This window comes from Erpetoichthys calabaricus, chromosome 2 (genome assembly GCF_900747795.2).
Source record: "Erpetoichthys calabaricus chromosome 2, fErpCal1.3, whole genome shotgun sequence".
NCBI lineage: Eukaryota > Metazoa > Chordata > Cladistia > Polypteriformes > Polypteridae > Erpetoichthys > Erpetoichthys calabaricus.
The window spans coordinates 183,763,071-183,786,316 of record NC_041395.2 but is presented as its reverse complement, the minus strand read 5'-3'; the positions used below and the strand labels follow the sequence as shown (position 1 = coordinate 183,786,316).

General features: G+C 38.7%; 1 protein-coding gene across 3 annotated transcripts in view; it reads left to right on the top strand.

Moving 5' to 3' along the window:
- pgghg (protein-glucosylgalactosylhydroxylysine glucosidase) overlaps positions 1 to 22,998 on the top strand; it is a 52,111-nt gene extending 29,113 nt beyond the window's left edge. For all 3 annotated transcript variants that reach the window (XM_051922045.1, XM_028794880.2, XM_051922046.1), the window contains 2 exons: positions 15,229 to 15,440; positions 19,078 to 22,998. In XM_051922045.1, coding sequence (XP_051778005.1) covers positions 15,229 to 15,440; positions 19,078 to 19,148 — 283 coding nt within the window. In that variant the 3' untranslated portion in view covers positions 19,149 to 22,998. The remainder of the gene's footprint in view (positions 1 to 15,228; positions 15,441 to 19,077) is intronic.
- The last annotated feature ends 248 nt before the right edge of the window (positions 22,999 to 23,246 follow it).

Sequence of the window (23,246 nt, the reverse complement as noted above, 5' to 3'; positions counted from 1 at the left end):
ATGGTTGAAACTGTTGCCCCTAACGTTGCGCCACGGCGTGTGCTTCGTTTATACCTCGTGTCTTCTCATTAAACTTTTATCTCGCGAATATGTTATTGCAATCTGCAGCGGGAGCGTTTCTATAAACTTAATTTAAACTTACGTTTTACACCGTGCTTTGTTTCCCTTATGAACATGCTTGTATGCTTAACTCGCTCCGTTCTCAATTGTTTAATTAATTTTTTGCTCTTCGCTGTTTGCGGCTGTTCCTCCATTTCCCCCTACTTCGTTCTTTTATCTCGCGAATATGTTATTGCAATCCTTAACAGGAGCGTTTCAATAAACTGATTGAAAATAGTTTTGCATTTACCTTTTTAGTAAAAGGCGAGGTTTTAAGCCTGAGAAATCACCCCGTAAATGCACACGTTTAATTGGACATGTGTTAATATGTATGGTTACACAGTATTAAAAGACAGTGAACAACGTCAGTTACCTTTCTTCCCGCGTTTGATAAAAGGTGAGCTTTTAAGCCTCAGAAATCACCCCGTAAATGCACACGTTTAATTGCACATGTGTTAATATGTATGCTCACACAGTATTAAAAGACAGTCAAAAATTAACGTCATTTACCTTCGTTCCCGCGTGTGACTCGTGCTGTAAATGTCTTCCTTGTTTTTAGTTCACGTGATTACGTAGGAGGCGTGATGATGCGATACGTGACTCCGCCTCCTCCATTACAGTGTATGGACAAAAAATATGTTCCAGTTATGACCATTACGCTTTGAATTTCGAAATGAAACCTGCCTAACTTTTGTAAGTAAGCTGTAAGGAATGAGCCTGCCAAATTTCAGCCTTCCACCTACACGGGAAGTTGGAGAATTAGTGATGAGTGAGTCAGTCAGTCAGTGAGTGAGTGAGTGAGTGAGTGAGTGAGTGAGTCAGTGAGGGCTTTGCCTTTTATTATTATAGATAACTTGCATTTATTGGAGCACAAAGCAGGGAATATAAAGAAGTACTGCAGGATTTTATTTCTATTGTGGACCAAGCCTGTGTATGTTCATCTGTTTGTGTCCAGGTTTTTATAGCTTGTATGTTTGCTGCCCAGTCATAAAACTGAAACTTAGGTAGATCCATGCCACATTCTGCCTTAGGTCTTTGTAGGGTCGCTTTTTGGATACGTGGATGTTTTAAGTTCCAAATAAATGAGGTTATGGTTGAATCTAATTGCTTAAAGAATGATTTATTGATGTATATTGGAATGTTTTGAAATAAAAAGAGAAGCTTAGGAAGGATATTCATCTTAACAACGTTAATTCTTCCAGCTAGAGTGAGATAAAGGGTTGACCATCTATGCAAGTCTTGCTTAATTTTTTTCCATACAGACGGTGAAATTTTGTTGTTAAAGAGCTTTATGTTTACTTGTGATATTTACCCCTAGGTATTTAAACTGATCTACAACAATAAAAGGGAAGGTGTCCAATCTAATATTATATGCTTGAGAATTCACTGGAAAGAGCTCACTTTTATTCAAATTAATTCTGAGACCAGAGATCTTTTGAAATACTGTAAGTATTTTGTGGGTCTGATATATACCATATCATCTGCATATAGAGAAATTTTCTGTTCAAGTCCTTCTCTGATAATCCCCTTTATGTGCTAAGCATTTTGACAGTGAACTGCCAGTGGTTCAATGGCGATTGCAAATAGCAGTGGTGACAAGGGGCATCCTTGTCTGGTACCACGTTCTAATTTAAAGTAGTCTGAACAAATGTTGTTAATACAAACTGAAGCTTCTGGATTGGTATACAATAGTTTGATCCATGCACAAATGTTCGGGCCAAACGCAAATTTCTCTAATGTAGTGAAAAGGTAGTTCCATTCAATCATATCAAATGCTTTTTCTGCATCCAATGATGATAATATCGTCCGCTGTCCTCAGATGGTAGATTCCAGTTCGATTTCTAGGCCTTCAGATGGCAAGTTTTCTGACAAAAATGTAGCTGCGTTTTCCCAAAGTTTCCAAAGTTCAGCAGCTCTAACTCAAAAAATGGGATTCAACAAAGGCTTGACGCTTAGAAATGATTCCACAGACAAAATATCTTTGTTTTTAAGTGTTTAGTTAAGTTTCAAAGTAAAACAGTTCACACAGAAAAGAAAATTAAAATAGCAAAAAAAAAAAAAAAGGAAAAATTTATAATAAGAAAAATTCAGTTCTAAGCTTAATCTTGTTACATCTTAAATCTTTACTAATCACTTATAATTTCTGAACTAGTGCTGGGCGGTATACCGGTTCATACCGAAAACCATTTTTTATTTTTTTTATGATATGGATTTTTCTTATACCGCAACACCGGTTTAAATTGCCTAAACGACGTTCGGGAACATGGCGCAGCGGGAAACTGTTCAAGTGGGGACCTTTTCACTGCTACACCGGTAAACACAGATTTGTTGCACTAGGGCTCTTTTTCACTGCTACACCACCAAATAGTGGGCGGTAGTATAGGAATGCTGCGTGTTGAAAATGGACAGAGAGCCTGGAGATACTTAAGTTTTAAAAGGTCAGATGTGTAAATACTGTTTCTATACTACTGGATAATACTGCAAGCCAAGTTGTACTTGTTTCATTTGTTTTCAATACAGTGTAATGTACCTGGGTACTGTGTAATAGTGTGACGACATGTTTTCAAACCCCGTCATAAGTTATATAGCACATTAAATGCTTTGTGTTAAGTGATTCTTAAACTGACTTCTTCTTGCACTAACAGGAGGCGCCGGCAGCGATCGCCGCACAGAATACATTCACTTCATGATCTTCCTTCTCTCTGAACATTTAGAATGCTAAAATAAATACTTAATATAATTTTCATGGTGAAATGCATTAAAGCATGCATTAATCATATGGGGGCACGGCGGCGTGCCTGCCTTGCATTTGCATGTTTTTCTGGTGGGTTTACTCGGCGCGGCACAGAATACATTCACTTCATGATCTTCCTTCTCTCTGAACATTTAGAATGCTAAAATAAATACTTAATATAATTTTCATGGTGAAATGCATTAAAGCATGCATTAATCATATGGGGGCACGGCGGCGTGCCTGCCTTGCATTTGCATGTTTTTCTGGTGGGTTTACTCGGCGCTTCAGTTTCCTTTCAAAGTCATGTAGGATGTGGGGGTTTGTTGTGCTATATTGACCCTGCTAGTGTATGTTTTGCTTGTATTTATCCTTCGATGTGCTGGTGACTCGTTCAGAGATGGGCGCAACTCTGAATGGATGGCATAATTAAACATGTATAACGAAGATATTTTTAAAGTTTTGAACACTCCGTGGGCTAAGTTTATAACTAGTTTTAATTTCACAAAGACGTTTATCGTGTGGTGATTGGTTATGTGGAGAAAGAAAAAGGACGGATAGGAACTGGGGTTTTAGTACGTCAGATAGAGACAGCACGCATGCAATAAAGAAAGCCCGCTCAGAAGAACATGCATTGAATTCTGTGTTCGTGTCTCCGACCACCAGGATCACAAACCCAACATTTACACAATATTTAAGTTAAAGCTGTGCGATACCCATTCATACATCCAGTTTTTTGGAGCCTCATCACACCTGCCATAAAGGTCTCTACACTGAACGTACACCTGGGGACCCCTAACTGCCAGGGAGCAGCACTACCGCTTCACTACCGTGCTTGTTTAATACCTGCTTTAATGCATTTCATCATGAAAATGATATCAAGTATTTATCTTAGCATTCTAAATTTTTAGAGAGCAGGAATACCATGAAATGAATGGATTCTGTGCGGTGATTGCTGCCTCCTCTTAGTGCATAGGAAGTCAGTTTAAGAAGCGTAGTGATTAACAACTGGGTCGGGGAACACAACACAAAGCATTTAATGTGCTGCATTAACTTATGACGGGGTTTGAGAAAATCAAGTAAATTAAACATTGATTTTAGGATGAAGTTTAGTTTATGACATTCTACTTTAATTATGAAGTAAACTATGAAAATAAAGTGGAAATGTTGACTTTAATCTTGACATAAGCGTCAAAATTAAAGTGGAAATGTCGAGAATAAAGTCAGCATGTCGACTTTATTCTTGACATATACCGGTAGTTTGTTTTTTTTCTTCCCTCTTTACTGTATTTTTTTTTTTCTCACCGTGGTCCAAGTGCACTTCCGTAGGGCTATACCACAAATAGCATTATACAGTAAATGTAAGTTGCAGTTATTTTATTTATCTATATAGCTTAGCTTGAAGCAAGGCCCATATTAATGCAGTTTGCCTAAATGATGGTACAGTTGGTAAGGATGTCATCACAAAGTTGTACTTGTTTTATTTTATTTTAATTTGGTGAATACTGTGTAATGCACCTGGGCTTGAAGTCTTGAAGTAATAGTGCAGCTATCAGTAATAATACTATTATTTACTTTATTGTTATTATTTATTAGTTTAAATATTATCCAGTTTATTGATGGTAAAGTTGTTTAAAAAGTCACTTTAATGTGTCAGTGGACAGAGATTGTTAACATTAACAGAAAGTGTAGTTGGTTCACAAAAAATATTTACTATTTATTACTTTTCTAAGACATGTTCAGTGCAATACAAGTTTTGACAAGCACCTGTGGATATTTTACTAAGTCTAAATGCCCCTTTGGATGGTTGAAAATATGTTGTCAAAATCATAGTTTAAGTTTTTGCAAAGTTTGTTCAATAAAAAGGTTCTATATTTTGACTGCAACTGTCATGCAATGTGATTCCTTCTCTTCATTAGTGTCACCCCCTTGAAAACTATCACTTTATGGGGCCATGCAAATCTGTATTAATACTTGTGTGCACATTAAAATGTTTTTTTGTACAATGTACAATTCTCATAACAGTGGAATAGGTTATTCTTAGCCAGTCTACTGCAATAATTGCAGTGGAAAATGTGGTTAATATTCACTCATGCATGGGGAAAAAAATACCGTCCAATACCGTGAAACCAGGATCATTTAGAAAAATACCGTGATATAGAATTTTGGTCATACCGCCCACCCCTATTCTGAACCATTTCAAAACATTTCCGAACCATTTCAAAGCGTTTCTGAACCGTTTCAAAGCAGTCAGAAAACTGAATGCTTATCCCATTTCTAACTTTAAAATGGGTCTTTCAAGTCCCTGTTTACTGGGACCTGCTCTAAACACAACAAGAGCTTATTATCACACTGTTTCTCAGTTATAACAAGAAGATTCTATCTTTTACTAACTTATAGGGGGAAAAGTCTATACTGTACCATTGTCTATGACTATGGAAGAAATTATATTCTATTCAAATAAAGCAAACATTAATATGAGTTTAACTCAAAACTCAAAACTCTAACTTTCTATGATTGGCTCTTACATTTCCAGCCCCTAATTGGCTATGCAGGAGCGGAGACAATTACTATACTTTGGTATGAGCCAGTTAACTTTATATTAACTATTGTTTTCAAATCACTAGCAATAACACTGCAAACAAACATTTTAAAAATTTCTCATTTCAAACATTGGCTGTTTCTTGAAGCAGGCACAGTTTGTTCACGGGTCTGTCCAGTGTGCTGGTTTTGGTTTGCACACAAACTCTTCTAACTGTACCTTTGGCATCTGGCATAGTCTTGATGACTCGACCCATTACCCAGGAATTGCGAGGTGTAGCTTTATCTACAATTAAAACAACGTCCCCGGCTCAAAATTTCTTCTTGGTGCGAGCCATTTTTGACGTTCTTGGAGTATTGGCAAATACTCTTTAGTCCATCTTTTCCATAACAAATCAGCCATGTATTGAATTTGTTTCCAGCGTCTTCTTGGGTCGTCTTCACTTTCTGAAACGAGTTCAGGTGGCATTTTAGGTTGTGTCTTCATTAAGAGCAAATGATTGGGTGTGAGTGGTTCTAAATCATTGGGATCATCTGATGTCTTTGTAAGGGGTCTGTTATTGAGTATTGATTCCACTTTACACATCATTGTATGAAGATTGTCATCATCAAGTGTTTGTTGATTTAGTGTTGAATTTAGGATCTTTCTTATGCTTCAGATTTGTCTTTCCCATACTCCACCTTGATGGGAGGCTGATGATGGATTGAAAATCCATTTGATTTCTTCCTGCATCATAGCATTGCCGATTTTTTTGTGTTCCAAGTTTTTAATAGCTTCTCGTAACTCTCTTTCTGCTCCAACGAAATTTGTTCCATTGTCTGAACGCATGATTTTAACTTGTCCTCTTCTACTTGTAAATCAGAGTATGGCTTGGATACAAGAATCAGTGTCTAGGCTTTGTGCAATTTCTATGTGCACAGCTCTGGTTGTTAAACAAGTGAAGATTACTCCGTACCTCTTGACTAGACTTCATCCTCTTTTGACTAAAAAGGGGACAAAATAATCGACTCCAACATTAGTGAATGGTGGTTGGTTTGGAGCTAGGCGATCTTCTGGCAAATCTGCCATTTTTTGCTCACCTACTTTTGCATTGTATCTTCTGCACGTTGTGCACTTTGAAATTATTTTTCTGATAGCTGAGTTTACTTGAGGTATCCAGTATTTCTGGCGTAACTGTGCGAGCACGTAGTTGCGCCCACAATGTCCAATTTGTTTATGAATGTGCTGCAATATGAAAAAAGCAACATGAGAATGCTTGTGGAGAATTGCAGGATGCTTAGCTTCTTCAGGCATTGCAGCTTTGCAGAGTCTTCCTCCAACTCTCAGTATTCCATCTTGTATGATCGGGTCAAGTTTATAGATTTGACTGTTCTTTTTAACACAAGTCTTTTTCTTTAAAGCCTGTAATTCTTCTGGAAATTCTTGTTATTGACTTAGGCGGATAAGCTCAGTTTCAGCTTTAGCTAAGTCATCTAGAGAAATTGGATTTGTTTTTAAAGTCAGTTTATACCTTTTCATGTGCTTTGCAATGAGTGATTTTTGTTCTTCTGGATTACTTTTAGTCTGACTGACTTCTAGTTGGAATGTTTTTCTTTCATTTCTTAAGTTCAGCATTAAGTCTTTAAACTTGAGAAACCAAGCCACTGCTTTCTTCAAGCGATGCCAATCTGAAAAGTAGGTGATTAGTTTGTTGATGGGCTCGGTTGCTTCCTCTATTTTTGTCATGTTAACTGCACAAGTTTTAACTTCTGGATCATCTTCAAAAAGTGAATCGTTCGGTTGATCTGGTCTTTTTGGCCACTCCCGTTCGTGCTTCAATAAGAAACTTGGACCTTGTGACCATGTGGTGCTTTTGAGAAAGTTTTCTATGCTTAGCCCTCTGGATGCTTGATCAGCCGGGTTAAGGGCAGATGTGACATACCTCCACTGTGAAGGTTGTGAATGATCTCTGATCACGGAGATTCTGTTGGCAACAAAGGTCTTGAACCGAGTGCTTTCATTTGAAATGTATTTTAGCACCGTGGTGCTGTCAGTCCAAAATGTAGATTCTTCTAAGGGCATTTGAAGCTCTGTCCATTTTTACTGCCACAACGGCTGCTGTCGGCTCCAATCTTGGAATCGTGACCTGTTTCAATGGTGCAACTCTTGACTTGCCCATCGGTAATGAACAATGCTTTTTGCCCCTTTCGTTGGTTAAGACAAGGTAAGTGACAGTGCCATATCCATCTTCACTAGCATCTGCAAAATGGTGCATTTGTGCTTTCTTTATGGTTCCAAACCCAGTAGGTTTGAAGCATCTGTTCACTTTATAGTCTGTAAGTAACTGCAGATCGTCCATCCATTTTTTCCATTTCTGAATGTATTTGACTTCTACTTCTTCATCCCACCCAAATTTCTCTTTGCATAAGTCTCATAGAATAAGTTTTGCTGGCAGTAGGGCAGGTATTAAAAAACCAAGTGGATCATAAACTGAGCTAACAACAGACAGAATACCATGCCTTGTAGCGGGCTTGTTTTGTAACTTAATCTGAAATTTGAAACTGTCTGTTTCTGTGCACCACTGGACACCCAGGGCACGCTCTGTGGGAAGGAGACTGTGGCTCAAGTCTAAGACCTTTTGTTCATGAGCTCTGTCTTCTTCTGGTATAGACAATAAAACTTCTCTGTTGTTACTCACCCACTTAGTCAAATGAAATCCCCCTTTGAGGCATAGAGCTTGGAGGTCTTTTGTCAGCTTTATTGGTTGTTCTTCTGTTGTCACTGACCTTAAACAGTCATCCATGTAGAAGTTATTGAGAACGGTGTTAACTGCTTCCTCAGGAAATGTATCACTGGCATCTTCGGCTGTCCTACGCAAAGCATAAGAAGCACAACCGGGTGAAGAAGTAGCACCAAAAAGATGTACTGTCATTTTGAATTCTTCAAGGTCTTTACTTAGATTACCTTCAGGCCATCATAAAAAACGTAAAAGATCAGTGTCTTTATCTGGTACTTTAACTTGGTAGAACATTGACTTAATGTCTGCCATTAGTGCTACTGACTCCTTTCTGAATCTTGTAAGGACGCCAATGAGTGTGTTTAGTTATGTCAGGGCCTTTTAATAATTGCTCATTAAGTGAGATTCCCTGGTAGGTGGCTGTGCAATCAAAGACCACTCAAATTTTATTTTTCTTAGGATGATACACACCGTGATGTGGGATGTACCACATTCTGCCTTCATTGCAATTTAGGTTTTCTTTGGGTACCTTGACAGCGTAACCCTTGTCTATAATGTCTTTCATGAAGGCTTTATAGCCTCTGTGGAAACCTTAATTTTTGCTCAGTTTTCTTCTGAGTCCAATAGCACGCTGTTCAGCAATACAGCAATCGTTTGGCATTTTCAGTGTTTCATCCTTCAAAGGCAAATTTAAACAATAATGGCCACCTACCAGTCTTGCAGATTCTGAGGCTATGCACATGAACTTGATGTCCTCCTGTGACATCTCCTCCTTTTCTTCACAGCTGCGTTCTTGAAAATCTGTGTTATACTGTTGCAGCAACATATCCTCAATCTCTGTTATTGACACACGATTGATTAAATGCTTGGGCATCTTACCACTTTATTTTGTGAGGTCATCTATCTCTTTGTATGGTCCACCAACCACCCATCCAAGTGCAGTCTTCGTAGCATAGGGTCCACCTCCTTGGCTAGGTATGATTTGTGACTTCATGAAGATTTCTGGATAGTTGATTCCTATTAAAAGATCAACTTCAGAATCAATATGAGTTAGACGTACCTCTTTAAGATATGCCCACTTATTGATATCTCCTTGTAGTGGAATATTTTCTCTGTCCACTGGAATGGAGACCTGTGTAAAGACCTTTGGCAAACCAATATATTCATCATCATTGAGACCACCGACTTGTAAATCTGATAAGACAGAACTTTGAGTTAGCACTTTTGAATCATCATCATAGTTATTCATAGTTTTGAGAAATACTTGTGTTCTTCTCCCTTGAAGGTTTAATTGTTTCTGGAGCCTTTCAGTGCAAATTGTTACTGTACTGCCTTGGTCTATAAAGGCATATGTTTCTACATACCTTTCGCCTTTCTTAGATTTTACCTTAACAGGAACTACTTGTAGCGCACATTCTTCTCCGGCCCCAGTAAAGTTACAAGTTCCAGTCTCTGTTTCCTTTTCAGTAGGTGTTACTACATTGGCTGCAGCTTTAGATATTGCTCCACTGTCTTTTTTGATGTGCAGGATGTCTGGGTGCTGAAAAGAACATGTCTGACATTTCATTCATTCTTTGCAATTCTTACCAAGGTGCCCCTGTTTGAGACAGCGAAAACATAAACCTTTAGATTTTAAAAAGTCAATTATTTCTTTACGTGGCAGTTCTTTGATTTTTCTACATTCAGAAAGGATATGCTGACCACTGCAAAATACACAAGGCTTTTTAAATGCGCATGTATCATTAACGGTCTTTTCATCAACACTGGAAATACTTGTGGTAAAAATACCTCCTGATCTCTGTCCGTACTTCTGAGGAGAACTAAGCTTGTCAGTCTTTTCCTTTTTCTCTTTCCTGCCATAAATAGGATGCATAAGTATCTTATCCTGTTTATGTAAAAAGATTGTTAAATCGCTAATGTCAATCTCTCTATCTTCTTCTATTTCAATTTCATAAGCTTCGTTACTCCACATAATTTGTAACATGCGTGGGAGCTTTGAGAGTATAGTACGGAAATTTTCATTGCTATTAAATGCAGCTCTGTGTCTTGCTTTAGTCATAGAGTCCATACAGTTATCAAGAAAGGTTGCATAGTCTCTCAAGGCATCTCCATCATCTTGTTTTATTTGAGGCCATTTCAGTGCCTTACTTATATAGGCATCTATTACAAACATTTGGTTATAATAATAATACATTTTATTTATATAGCGCCTTTCCCATGCTCAAGGCACTTGGTTGCCATAGTAACTTTCAAGTTGCTTTCTAGCTTTTTTTATAACCTTCCTCTGGTGGCAATCGTGCACAACCATTAATCATTTCTCGAGCTGGACCTCTTGTATATTGAATCAAGTAATCTAATTTATCTTGTGGGTCTGCTAATACCTCACCTACAGTGTGATCAAAGGCTCTGATGAAATTTGCATAGGCAAGTGGGTCACCTGAAAATAAGGGAACCTGTCTGTGTGGTACTTCACCACGTGGCGCTGGGGTTGGTGCTGGAGGTGGTGGAGTAGTAGCTCTGTTTTGTTGGGTTAACGATTTAGCCATTTCAATGATTACTTTCTGATATTCTGCTTGATTTGAGTCTGCGAACGGGCCCGTGTGGTAATTATTGGTCGTTCCTGCCTTTCCGACTCGAGTTCATCTAACATTTGTAGGATTCTATCAAGTTCTGTGCGTTCAAGTGTGACTGTCGAAGAGAGTGATGATGCCGCTGCAGCGCTTTTCTGGGCTGAAGAGTCACATTTAATATCCGAAGCGTGCTTTAACTGCGGAGAAGCCTTTCGCACCTTTGACTTTGAGCGATTCCGTTCTTGTAATTGCATCTCTTCGAATTGATTAACTAGCTGTTCATCGGATGTGTGTGTTAACAGTCTATTTGCATCTTTCAGCCATAGCGCTGTAACATTAATAAATTCGTTCCAATTCTTAGAGCTTTCAGCGAATGTCATGTTCTGTTTCTTAATCGCTCCTTCTTTATTTAGTGCTGATATTAGCCTTTGATGCAACTCCTCTATCTCACTATGCGTCTCGCAAATATTTTCAAGTCTTTTTGCTACTTCTAAATGATTTTCTGGAGTATCTTTAAGACTTTCTATTTCAGCTATAAGCACAGAAAGTTTATCTTTCCTCTGACTTATGTGACCTTTAAGATCTCCAATTACATTCTCTGGCTTCAAGTCCATACTCAAATCACTACTAACTTCACTTGAGTTATGCTTAGACATTGCCATGACAACAGCTCGAATAACTGACAGCTGGCTTTCTTGACAGCAATGAACGTCACAATCGGAACGTTCCAACAAAGCAGATACTTCCTTAAAGCGAGGCTTCAAAGACTCAGGCAAAAGCAAAAGTGATCATCCACAAAGTCTTTTATAATATCACAGTCTCTTAAAATCTTCTCAAGTTCAGGTACGGCGACCTTACTTTCATTTACGATAATGCAGAGGTAATAGATAACAGCACAATACCTCGGGATGACTCAGTTCTTTTTCTTCCGTTGACGAGTTCTGGAGCAGAAGCGTCCGCTGTCCTCAGATGGTAGATTCCAGTTCGATTTCTAGGCCTTCAGATGGCATGTTTTCTGATGAAAATGTAGCTGCGTTTTCCCAAAGTTTCCAAAGTTCAGCAGCTCTAACTCAAAAAATGGGATTCAACAAAGGCCTGACGTGCAGAAATGATTCCACAGACAAAATATCTTCGTTTTTAAGTGTTTAAGTTAAGTTTCAAAGTAAAACAGTTCACACAAAGAAGAAAATTAAAATAGCAAAAAAAAGGAAAAATTTATAATAAGAAAAATTCAGTTCTAAGCTTAATCTTGTTACATCTTAAATCTTTACTAATCACTTGTAATTTCTGAACCATTTCAAAATGTTTCCGAACCATTTCAAAGCGTTTCTGAACCATTTCAAAGCGGTCAGAAAACTGTATGCTTATCCCATTTCTAACTTGAAAATGGGTCTTTCAAGTCCCTGTTTACTGGGACCTGCTCTAAACACAACAAGAGCTTATTATCACACTGTTTCTCAGTTATAGCAAGAAGATTCCATCTCTTACTAACTTATAGGGGGAAAAGACTATACCATTGTCTATGACTATGGAAGAAATTATATTCTATTCAAATAAAGCAAACATTAATATGAGTTTAACTCAAAACTTTAACTTTCTATGATTGGCTCTTACACCTGGCATGTTCTTGATCTATTCTAGTAATTTTACTGGTTAGCTCTGATACCGTCTTGGTTTCTAATTTATTTCTGTGGGAAAGATATTCCTGCAGAGACCTCCTGAGGATGTATTTGTCTCTAGGAAGAAACTGATTTGCTTTGATATAAATTCTGTACAGTTCTCGTCTGCTAATAGAAGTGGTGCAAGACGCCATCTACGAGATGAGTATGTGGGGCATAATGATTTTAGCTCCAAGATCAGAGGGGCATGGTCGGAAATAACAATAGCGTTATACTTGCAAGATTTAATCGTAGGCAAGAAATTATTATATATAAAGAAATTTATCAATTCTTGAGTAGCAATGATGCACTGGTGAGTAGAAGGAATGTGTTCTTGAGTTTGGGTTTAGAAACCTCCAGGGGTCTGATAAGTTGTGGTCAGTTAAAAACTGTGTAAATGTCTTTGCAGTGTTAGATGTCATCCCCCCTGTGACAGAGTGGATTTAAAACACAAAGTCCCCAGCCATTATAATTTTATGAGTGTTCACATTGGGAATGGATGCAAATACATTTTGCATGAATTCCCTATCATCGACATTGAGTGCATAAACATTTATCAAAATCACTTTACAGTTAAATAAATTGCCCATGACAATCACATATCTCCCTTCAGGATCAGATACTACATCTGATGCTACAAATGAGACTGTTCTATGTATAAGAATTCCCACACCTCTAGTTTTCTTTGTAAAGCTGGAATGGAACATTTGGCCAGTCCAGTCTTTTTGCAGCCAGAAGTGATCCTTGCTTAGTAAGTGGGTGTCCTGTAAAAATACTATTTTAGCGTTTAGACCTGTTAGGTGAGAGAATACTTTCTTTCTCTTTAATTCGTGATTCAGGCCTTTAACATTCCAGCTCACAAAGTTAACTCCCATCATGGAGACATTGATTCTGAATTTTTGATGTCATTTTGTAGTCTTAACTGGAAGTGAGACAGCTTTAACCTTAATTTCCAATTTTCCCACAATTTATTGCCATGCAGCCTATTGTTACATTGGTAATTATAATTATAAGGATTAAAAGGATAGATTAGATATCGCTTGCTCGCTTTCTCTCCCCCCCCTTATCCCCCCACCTCCCATTTTGCCTCCACACGTGAGGCTGGACCCCACTTCACAAAGTCCCAGTCCTCTGACATACCTAGAGACAGAGCAGGTCCAAAACAAAACAAGCCCCCCCAGCAGCGGCCTTTGAGAATTAAAAAGTAGAGATATCTATTGCCGGTAAGTCTAAATACTGTAAGCATAAAATATAATCTTCAACAGTCTTGAAATATTGACAGTAAACCCAGGGAATCATGTTAAAAAGTGGCCCTGGATAAGCATACTAAACCCTAATGCAATAATAACAATAACAGTAAATCAAGGGTATGATAAACAGTCTCCTTTAGAATAGTAAAAAAAAAAAAAAAAAACTACTTTAATTTCCTCCACACATATGCATATAATTGTAATTAAAACATAAACAAAAAGTGGCAGAGAAGAGAAAAGGATGTATAATTATGGTACCCATATCATTGCAAGCGGATCAGACAGCAGGTAATATCTGCTTGCCATGCCATGACAGGATGCGACTCACTATCATATTTCAAAAAAGTGTCGGGATCAGCTTTCTTAATTTCTTTTCTGCTTCCTCCTTGGAGGAGAAGATGTAATATTTGTCTTGAATACCCACTTTCAATTTGGCAGGATACAAGAGGCTGTATCTGATATCGGCTTTCCGTAACTGCTGTTTAATGTTGTAAAAAGCTGCACGTTTAGCAGCTGTTGAGGGTGAGAAATCAGGGAAAATACGAATGTGGTTATTTTCAAATATAATCTCTTGTTTGTGTCTGAGAAGTGCCATTAATTGTCCACTTCGACAGATTACAATTTAAACTTAATGTAGAGTCCTAGGTTTAGAGGTATGCGATAAGCTGCCACTATCTCGGTATCTGATTTAAAGTCCTCTTCAATTATTTTTGAGAATAGTTCAGCTACAAGTTTCACTGGGTTTGGACTTTCACGATTCCTAGGTAGACCTTTGATTCTAATATTATTCCTTCTGCATCCATCTTCCAGAGCCACAAGTCTGTCTCCGAGTTTTTTGCATTCGGAATTCGCAGCTGTAGCTTTTCCATCAGCGGTAAATGCCAAATGTTCCGCTGTTTCAATTCGAGTCGTGAATGTCTGCTTAACTTCTTCCAGCTGATCGGCAAGTTCTCTCAGTTTAGTCGCATTTTCCTGAATGTGTTCCTCAATTTTTCCCAGCATACCTTTAAAGCCTGCATCAAAACGATTATATATACGTCTTTTATTATCCTGCCGCAGCTGTTGCAGCTCCAGCTGCAGTTTCTTGTTTGTCTTGACCAAGCCTTTTATTTCTTTCTTCATATTTTTCTGAATGTCTTTCTTGAGCTCATTTATGGCAGTGGCTGTGGCCACTGTTGCGATCATTTGCTTCAGTTCCGACAAATCGTTTTGGCTTTCGTGCTCCACGGGTGAAGTGGCAACCTCCGCTACAGCCGATGCTTCCAGCTCACGAGGAGTAGATGAATACGTGGACTGCAAGGCCATTTCTAGTTTCAAGTGATCTTCTGGAATCTGCGAGCTATTGTGACCTGCATCACTTGCACCTTCGCTCCCATTTTCGCTCTCGACTGGAGATGATGCAGTGGAGTGGGGTCCTGGGAAGTCTGTGCTTTCTTTCGCCTCTTTTATCAAGGAGTTAAATTGGCATCTGATGTATCTCTAAATCACTGGGCATTTCCCTTACTGCAGGGCTAAACAAATTCCATAGCATTGCAACAAAAGGTAATTGTTATAAGTAATAAATTAAAATAGGCAGTAACAAATGATGGTATACTTAAAATAGATTATGGAGAAAATCTATTAGATGTAGCTTCCTTTAACTCTCACATTTTCTCTTTACAGGATAAAAAAGGAAAGCCTGAATTTTGACCCCGCATTTCCAGAAGATATTACAGATTTTAGTATCACAGGAGTATGCTACCTTGGCAACAAGCTTAACTTCACTTTCAAAAGAGATAAAATGACCATCATCTTAGATAAGATGCTTTGTCTTCAGCATTACAATTTGGAGGTGGCTCTTGTTAAGTCAGGAGAGACTTATCCTCTGAACCTGGGTAATGAATCCTCATAACTTATATAACATAATAACTGCATTGAGATTTTTTTAATACCTGTGATGACTTTTATACTAGTTTTGACAAGAAAAGATTACATTTAATTTTATTACCCTATTGATATTTCAATTTAAATATACACTTTTAAGAATGTAATTCCTCACAATAAACAGGTGTGACCCATTAAAGTTACATGCAATACAGTAATAATGTACTTATGCATTCAAAAATGCATATCGATTGCAGCATATTCATATATGTAATTATTGTATGTCTTTCTATAGTAAACTCATACGTGGCAGTTTCCAAATTTTATCAAATGTAAAAAAAATCTAAGTTATGACCAGGAAATTAGATATAATTCAAGAAAATGTAAAAATATCATCAAGAGCACAGCATTAACACAAGTAGTTCTCCATCCAAACAGTATCAAACCTTCTTAATCCAGTTCAGAGTTGCAGAACCATAACATATTCTGGTAGCCCTAGGTGAACCAACAACAGATGGGTGACCACTCCACATCGGTATACTTGTAGATAGCTACTCTTATTTGTACAAGAAGATGATACCCTTAAATATACTAAAGTTCCGGAATCTCTGTCTAAAATAGTGCTTTTTAATAAGCATGATTGAACAGTTTTATGGATCATAGAACACAGTGTCAGAAAACAAATAGATTATAAAATACTTTGGCACTTCATGCAGTAATAAAATTGAAGGCAACAGGAATGCCTAATAATATTTAATTTAGGTGGGAAGAAAAAATGGAGCAATAGAGTGCAGGGGTGCGGAATTCCAATGCCCGACTCGTCCGACACAGGTAAATTGACCGTCGGACAAGCGAGTTTTTTTGGTTTCAGTTGTCCGCGGACAAGTGCAATTTTCTGGAGAAAAAAGAATTGCAGGGCACATTTTTACCACTACTTTCAAATTTTAAACATTTGGGTACGTACTTCGTGCGGAAACAGTCTACTTAGGCATGGTTCTTCATGTCTCAAATTGGTCTTCAATATTGTTTACAAAATGATGGCTGATTTTTCAAAGGGGAAGCACTCTTACGGTCTTGCATAAATATTTTACCCTACTATTTACACGCTTGGAGATGCGGTCATTTTTTTTCATACCGACATTATGATGTAATCTGATGATTTTTCATTACAATCTCTAACTTTTATATATTACCAGTAACGGCATACTGCACGATAACGTGCAGTGAATACACTTGACTTGAGCATTCCTAGTTTTCATCCTCTTTCTCTGTACGTTTAGCATTTGTTTGCTCAGAGGTTGATGCTCTTGCTGCTTCCTGAGCAGCTCTTCTTTTCTCCACCCTAGCGGCCCGCTGCTTCTCTTCTTTCGTTGGCATCTTTTCGCGTTAAAACTGATTAAGTTAGTTTTTGTGTTGCAATTACTTAGTACGTTTTCCTTAATTTTTCACTTAAGCTGGCACTTAAGTCTTCAATCTGCCTCAAGAATGATTAGCGAAGGTGGTGGGGAATGAGAACGGCGCCCATACGCATGCACCGCCCTGCTGTGCGGTGCCGAGAGTCAACATTAAAAATAAAAAGAGTAATACAAATCATCACCCCGAAAGCGGATAGTAGACGTCACGTAGTATATGTGTACCAAATTTCAAGTCAATAGGTGAAACGGTTTGCGAGCTACAGGTGATTTAAAATCCTGGACAGATGAACGAACAGCCACAGTAGCGCATTATGTAAGAAGATTGATAAAATTCATTGTTTCTACATAAAAATGCGGTCATTTTACTTACAATGCAAATGTTTTCACCACATAACAAAGCTTGTTAGGCTGTTAATCTTTCCTGAAATTTGCGATTTCGCGTAGGTTGTGATATATTGAGGAGTTAAGAAATTTATTGCTTGACAACATCAATTTTGATGAGCTGTCTATAGATCATTTTTGATTAGAGAATTTTTCATATAAAACAAGTTGGTTTCGCGCTGTCAGTTTATTAAAAATAAAGAAGAAGACATTCTAATGGTTTCCAAATGTTATGAAATATCTATAAAAATCTTCACTTAGACGCGATTATTTTTTCTTCTTGTGAGAGATTATTCTCCAATATGAATTTAGTGAAGAGTTCTCTAAGAACCCGCCTGACTCAGGAAAACCTTCAAAACCAGATGCGCATTGTTGTTGATGGCAAACCTTTAGAAGAGTTTGACCCACTACCAGCTGTGGAATTCTGCTGTCAACAGGCACATCACTCATAAAAAAAACTGAAAAGTCATCAGCATCCACTTCTGCAGGACCGTCAGTCCAGGAACCATGCGGTTTCAAGCAGAAATGAACAGCATTCAGCCCATGCTGTCTGAGATGGTAAAGATTCTTGGGGGAAAAGATGTTGCAAGACAAAAGCTGAAGAACATGGCAGAAAATGAATCAGGACAGTGTTCTGTTATGTAACTGTAATATGTGAAACAGAACTATTGTAGCTATAATGAAGGCATTGTTTATTAGTGAGTTAAAATGGTAAGGGAATCTTTTATATAATGTTCTAGAGCAAGGTGGCAAAATACTACTCCCTGAAAGAACTTTTTTCAGTTTTAAAATGGAAGGCAGTTTTGGTATCAATGAAAGAGATCAGAAAAAAGAAACTATTTTTCACTTTTGTGATCTGTTTATGGGCAAGTGAATTTAACTGGCGGACAAGTGGATTTTCTTAGTTTACTTGTCCGTGGACAAGTAGAGAAAAATTTGATTCCCACACCCCTGGAGTGGGAAACGATGCATAATTGATTGGCATCACCAGGAATATAGAGGCTATGGTGAAGTTGATACTGGACCAGAACAGTGGTTATGAATTAGATGAACCCACAATAATATGTGGAAGACAGTAAACCACGTAGATGCACCAGAGGTCTAAAAAATATATTGTCTTGGGGATGTCATCAGAGGGCTGAGGCAAAGGGGGATTTTCAAAAAGCCACAGGCTATCAGGAAATAGTCGAATGAAGTAGCAGTGGTGGACCTGTTGGGACACTACTGCCTGCAGCAGAGATCTAGTAATTCAGTAAATTCTTAGGTCATCCATTTGAGAATCATGATGTAATAGGCTGAGGATGAATAAATTACTACAGACTATCAGATGGCAGGAAGAGTATTCCATCTAGGCAAGTTGAACCATACTACCTAATATAAAAATCAGGTTGAGCCCAGAAGCTAAGTCTAGCACTTTAAGAGAACAACAGTGATTGGGAGTTCAGTGGTCTCAGCAGTCATCCAAGGGAAATGTGGTCCGGTGGCCTTGAGACGTTTTCCAACCAACACTACACCGTGGAAGTTACTGCAGACTTTGCCTGATAGAGAAGTCTGGCATAAGCAAATTAAGTTCAAATACGAGATGTAAGATGGGGCTGGAGGAAAAGTAGATATGCCAAATGGGGAAGAAGGGTTTATCTATCTCACACTATGCAAATTTAATAGTATTCTGACTGTTTTCTTGCCTTTTTTGTTTATTTCTTATTATTGAAATTTCTTGGGCTTTTGTTCACACATTTTGTGTTAGAGTGATATCTTGGTTGTGCGGTCTCTGTCTATCAGTCCATTCTTTTGTACAGTGAATTTACTCATTGCTGTCTATAAGTGTCAATGAATTCTTTGTTTTTTTTAGGTAAACAGCTGTCCATCCCTATTCAGCCTGGCAGGATTCAAAAGCGAGTTAACAACTGCTGGCCTCTTTGATTTCATTAAAAGGGATATACAGTACAGTATAATATGCATAAAAACAATTAAATACAGACTCCAAATAACAGTAAGCTAGAAGAAGTTGAATTATGTTTTCATACATCTGTGCTACGTAAAATCTATATGTACTGTATGGCGAATGCCAATATTTAAACTAAACTGCTCAAAAAAATTAAAGGAACACTTTGAAAACACATCAGATCTCAATGGGAAAAAAATCATGCTGGATATCTGTACTGATATGGACTGGGTAATGTGTTAGGAACGAAAGGATGCCACATCATTTGATGGAAATGAAAATCATCAACCTACAGAGGGCTGAATTCAAAGACACCCCAAAAATCAAAGTGAAAAAATGATGCAGCAGGGTAGTCCATTTTGCTGAAATTTCATTGCATCAACTCAAAATCATACTCAGTAGTATGTATGGCCCTCATGTGCTTGTATGTATGCCTGACAACGGGGGTTTTAGGCATGCTCCTAATGAGATGACAGATGGTGTCCTGGGGGATCTCCTCCTAGATCTGGACCAGGGCATCACCGAGCTCCAGGACAGTCTGAGGTGCAACCTGGCAGTGCCGGATGGACCAAAACATAATGTCCCAGAGGTGTTGTATTGGATGTAGGTCAGGTGAGCGTGGGGACCAGTCTATGGTATCAATTCCTTCATCTTCCAGGAACTGCCTGCATACTCTCGCCACATGAGGTTGGGCATTGTTGTGCAACCAGGAGGAACCCAGGACCCACTGCACCAGCATAGGGTCTGACAGTGGGTCCAAGGATTTCATCCCGATACCTAATGGCAGTCAAGGTGCCGTTGTCTAGCCTGTAGATGTCTGTGTGTTTCTCCATGGATATGCCTCCCCAGACCATCACTGACCCACCACCAAACCGGTCATGCTGAACGATGTTACAGGCAACGTAACGTTCTCCACGGCTTCTCCAGACCCTTTCACGTCTGTCACATGTGCTCAGGGTGAACCTGCTCTCATCTGTGAAAACCACAGGGCGCCAGTGCTGGATGTGTCAATTCTGATATTCTATGGCAAATGCCAATTGAGCTCCATGGGGCCGGGCAGTGAAAACAGGGCCCACTAGAGGACGTCGGGCCCTCAGGCCATCCCTCATGAAATTTGTTTTGGGGGTCGTCTCATTGTTGCCGCTCTAGTGCACCTGTTATTAATTTCATTAACACCAAAGCAGCTGAAACTGATTAACAAGTAGCTCTGAGGCTAGGGATCTGCACTGGTAATCGGAAGGCTGCCGGTTCAAATCCCGAAAATGCCAAAAGGGACTCTGCTCTGTTGGGCCCTTGAGCAAAGCCCTTAACCTGCAATTGCTAAGCGCTTTGAGTTGTGAGAAAAGCGCTATATAAATGCAAAGAATTATTAACAACTCACTCTGCTACTTAACTGATCAGATCAATATCCCAGAAGTTTCATTGACTTGATGCTATACTCGGATTAAAAAGTGTTCCTTTAATTTCACTGCACAACAATGTTTTGCTTCCAGAAAAGTTTTTGCTAATTGTGACCTACTGGGTATGCACAAATATAGTTTGTTTTACTGCTTCACGTAGAAACTCTGAGAAATAGACATTTATATGTTTACTGACAATAACGTATGTTTATGTTTCGCTTAAGCTATTAAATTCAACAGAATTAAGTGTTTTGCTCCTGATTTTCTTTTGTATTCAATGTCTGGCGCATCACGTTGCAGTGTCCAACACTAGTCAGCAAGCATTGACGGATTCCAGTTGCCCTGGTATCGTTTCACCATTGTAGCAATGTCCTGGTGAAACCTTTCACCGTGTTCATCACTGACAGCACCGAGATTTGTGGGAAAGAAGTCCAAGTGTGAGTAGAGGAAATGTTGCACTTCATTGTCTTGTATGCTTTGAGAAGTTTGTCTACCAGCTGAATGTAGTTTGGGGCTCTGTAATTGCCCAGAAAATTGTCAACAACGTCTTTGAAAGCTTTCCAGGCAAGTTTTTCCGGCCCAACTAACAGATCTTCAAACCGCTTGTCACTCATAACTTGTCTGATCTGGGGGCCAACAAAAATTCCCTCTTTGATTTTGGTGTTAGTTATTCTTGGGAACATCTGTCTTACATAACGAAAACCTTCACCTTCCTTGTTCAGTGCTTTCACAAAATTCTTCATGAGTCCCAGTTTTATGTGAAGAGGAGGCAAATATATCTTTGCCGGGTTGACCTGCGATTCATGTGCCACATTTTTCTGTCCTGGAACTAACTATTTACGGAGTGGCCAGTTCTGTCGAGAATACTGTGACTCTTTGGCACGGCTGTCCCATTCACAGATGAAACCACAGTACTTTGTATAGCCGAGCTGCAGTCCTAGTAACAGCAACGACTTTAAGATCTCCACAGATATTCCAGTTGTACCTGCTATACTGGACGTGCTTCAGCAACAGTTCCATATTCTCATAATGTTTCTTTCATGTGTGCTGCATAGCCAACAGGTACTGAATGATAAATGTTGCCATTGTGTAGCAGAACAGCTTTCAGGCTTAACATTGACAAATCAATGAAGAGACGCCACTCTTCCGGGTTGTGGTCATAACCCAAGGCCGAGAACAATCCTTCAAAGTCACAACAGAACCAGAGACTGTCGACTTGTGCAAAAAATTTGGTTATATTATGATGTCGGCCTCGAAACACAGAAATTTTCATACCTGGTGACAGCAAACACCATTCCTGCAGTTTCGAACCCAGCAGTTCGGCTTTTGCTTTTGACGGACCCAAATCTCTGACCAAATCGTTCAATTTGGACTGTGTTACCAGATGTGGATCGCCTGATGAGCACAGTTCAAAATCCGGGTCAATGTCACTGTCAGTACCCTGCATTGCAGTTTCTTCATCTGGTTCGTCTAAGATCCAATCCTCTGGTGGTTTCGGAATTGGAAGACTGTCGTCATGTGGCACGGGTCTCATTGCTGAAGGCAGATTAGGATATTCAATTGACGTCTTGTTTTTGGCAGAGAAACCAGACACATTAGTCAAACAGAAGTAACAGTCCGTCACATGGTCTTTCTGTTCTCGCCATATCATTAGAACAACAAACGGCATCGTCTTTCGAGTGCCTCTGAGCCAGGCTCTCAGACTGACAGCACATGTCGCACAGCAAATGTGAGGCGCCCATTCCTTGTCTTGATCACCAATTTTGCAGCCGAAATACAGATGATAAGCCTTCTTCACAAGAGCAGTCATCCAACATCTGAGGCGCAAGTGTATATTTGCCACAGATAGAGCAGAATGTATCGCAGCTGTTACGACATTGACGAGACAAAACATCTATAGCATCAAGCTTACTTACTGTTATATTGGTACAGATACTTTACTGTGCTGATACTATACATACACACGGACTATCTATATTCACCAAATGAGCATCTTCAGTGTATGCAAGCCACCTTTATAGCATGCTGAGACAGCGTCAAGTTCGTTCAGACCTGCCCAGGATGTCAACTTCCACAGAACAGCTCCCAACCTGGCCTGATTCCATGCCTGGACATGCCCAGGCTGCACAAACTATTGTTGATAAGTCACTTACGGGAGCGAAAATGTTTGGATACAAATATAAGAAAAAATCATGACAAAACTGAAGATTTCTCTGAAATGGTACGTGATTGGGTAAATTTTGATGTGATATTCGTGATCAGCACCCAAAAATCTATAAGAAACACCCAACAGCGTTCAAGAAGCAAAAACTTTGTTGTGCAGTGTTTTTTGAGCAGTATATTATGTTTTAATATGCCAAACATTGTACTTTTTCACAACAGCTTGTGTTGACTTTTTGCAAGAAATAAATCTAATCAATTTAATACATCTGAGATTCATTTTTCACATCTATTATAAAATCCATCAATTTAGTTATGAATTTGTAAACTTGAGTTGACAATATCACATCCATGCACTGTTTAACATTATAGTGCTTTTAATATTTAGCGAGAGAAATCTATTGGTTTTGAAACTGGAAAAATCAACAGTTTTGGAAATGTCTGCTGTGAGAAAATGAAAGCAGCAATGAGCCATGGAATTAAATAATAAGTTTAATTAACAGCAACAATTGGCTT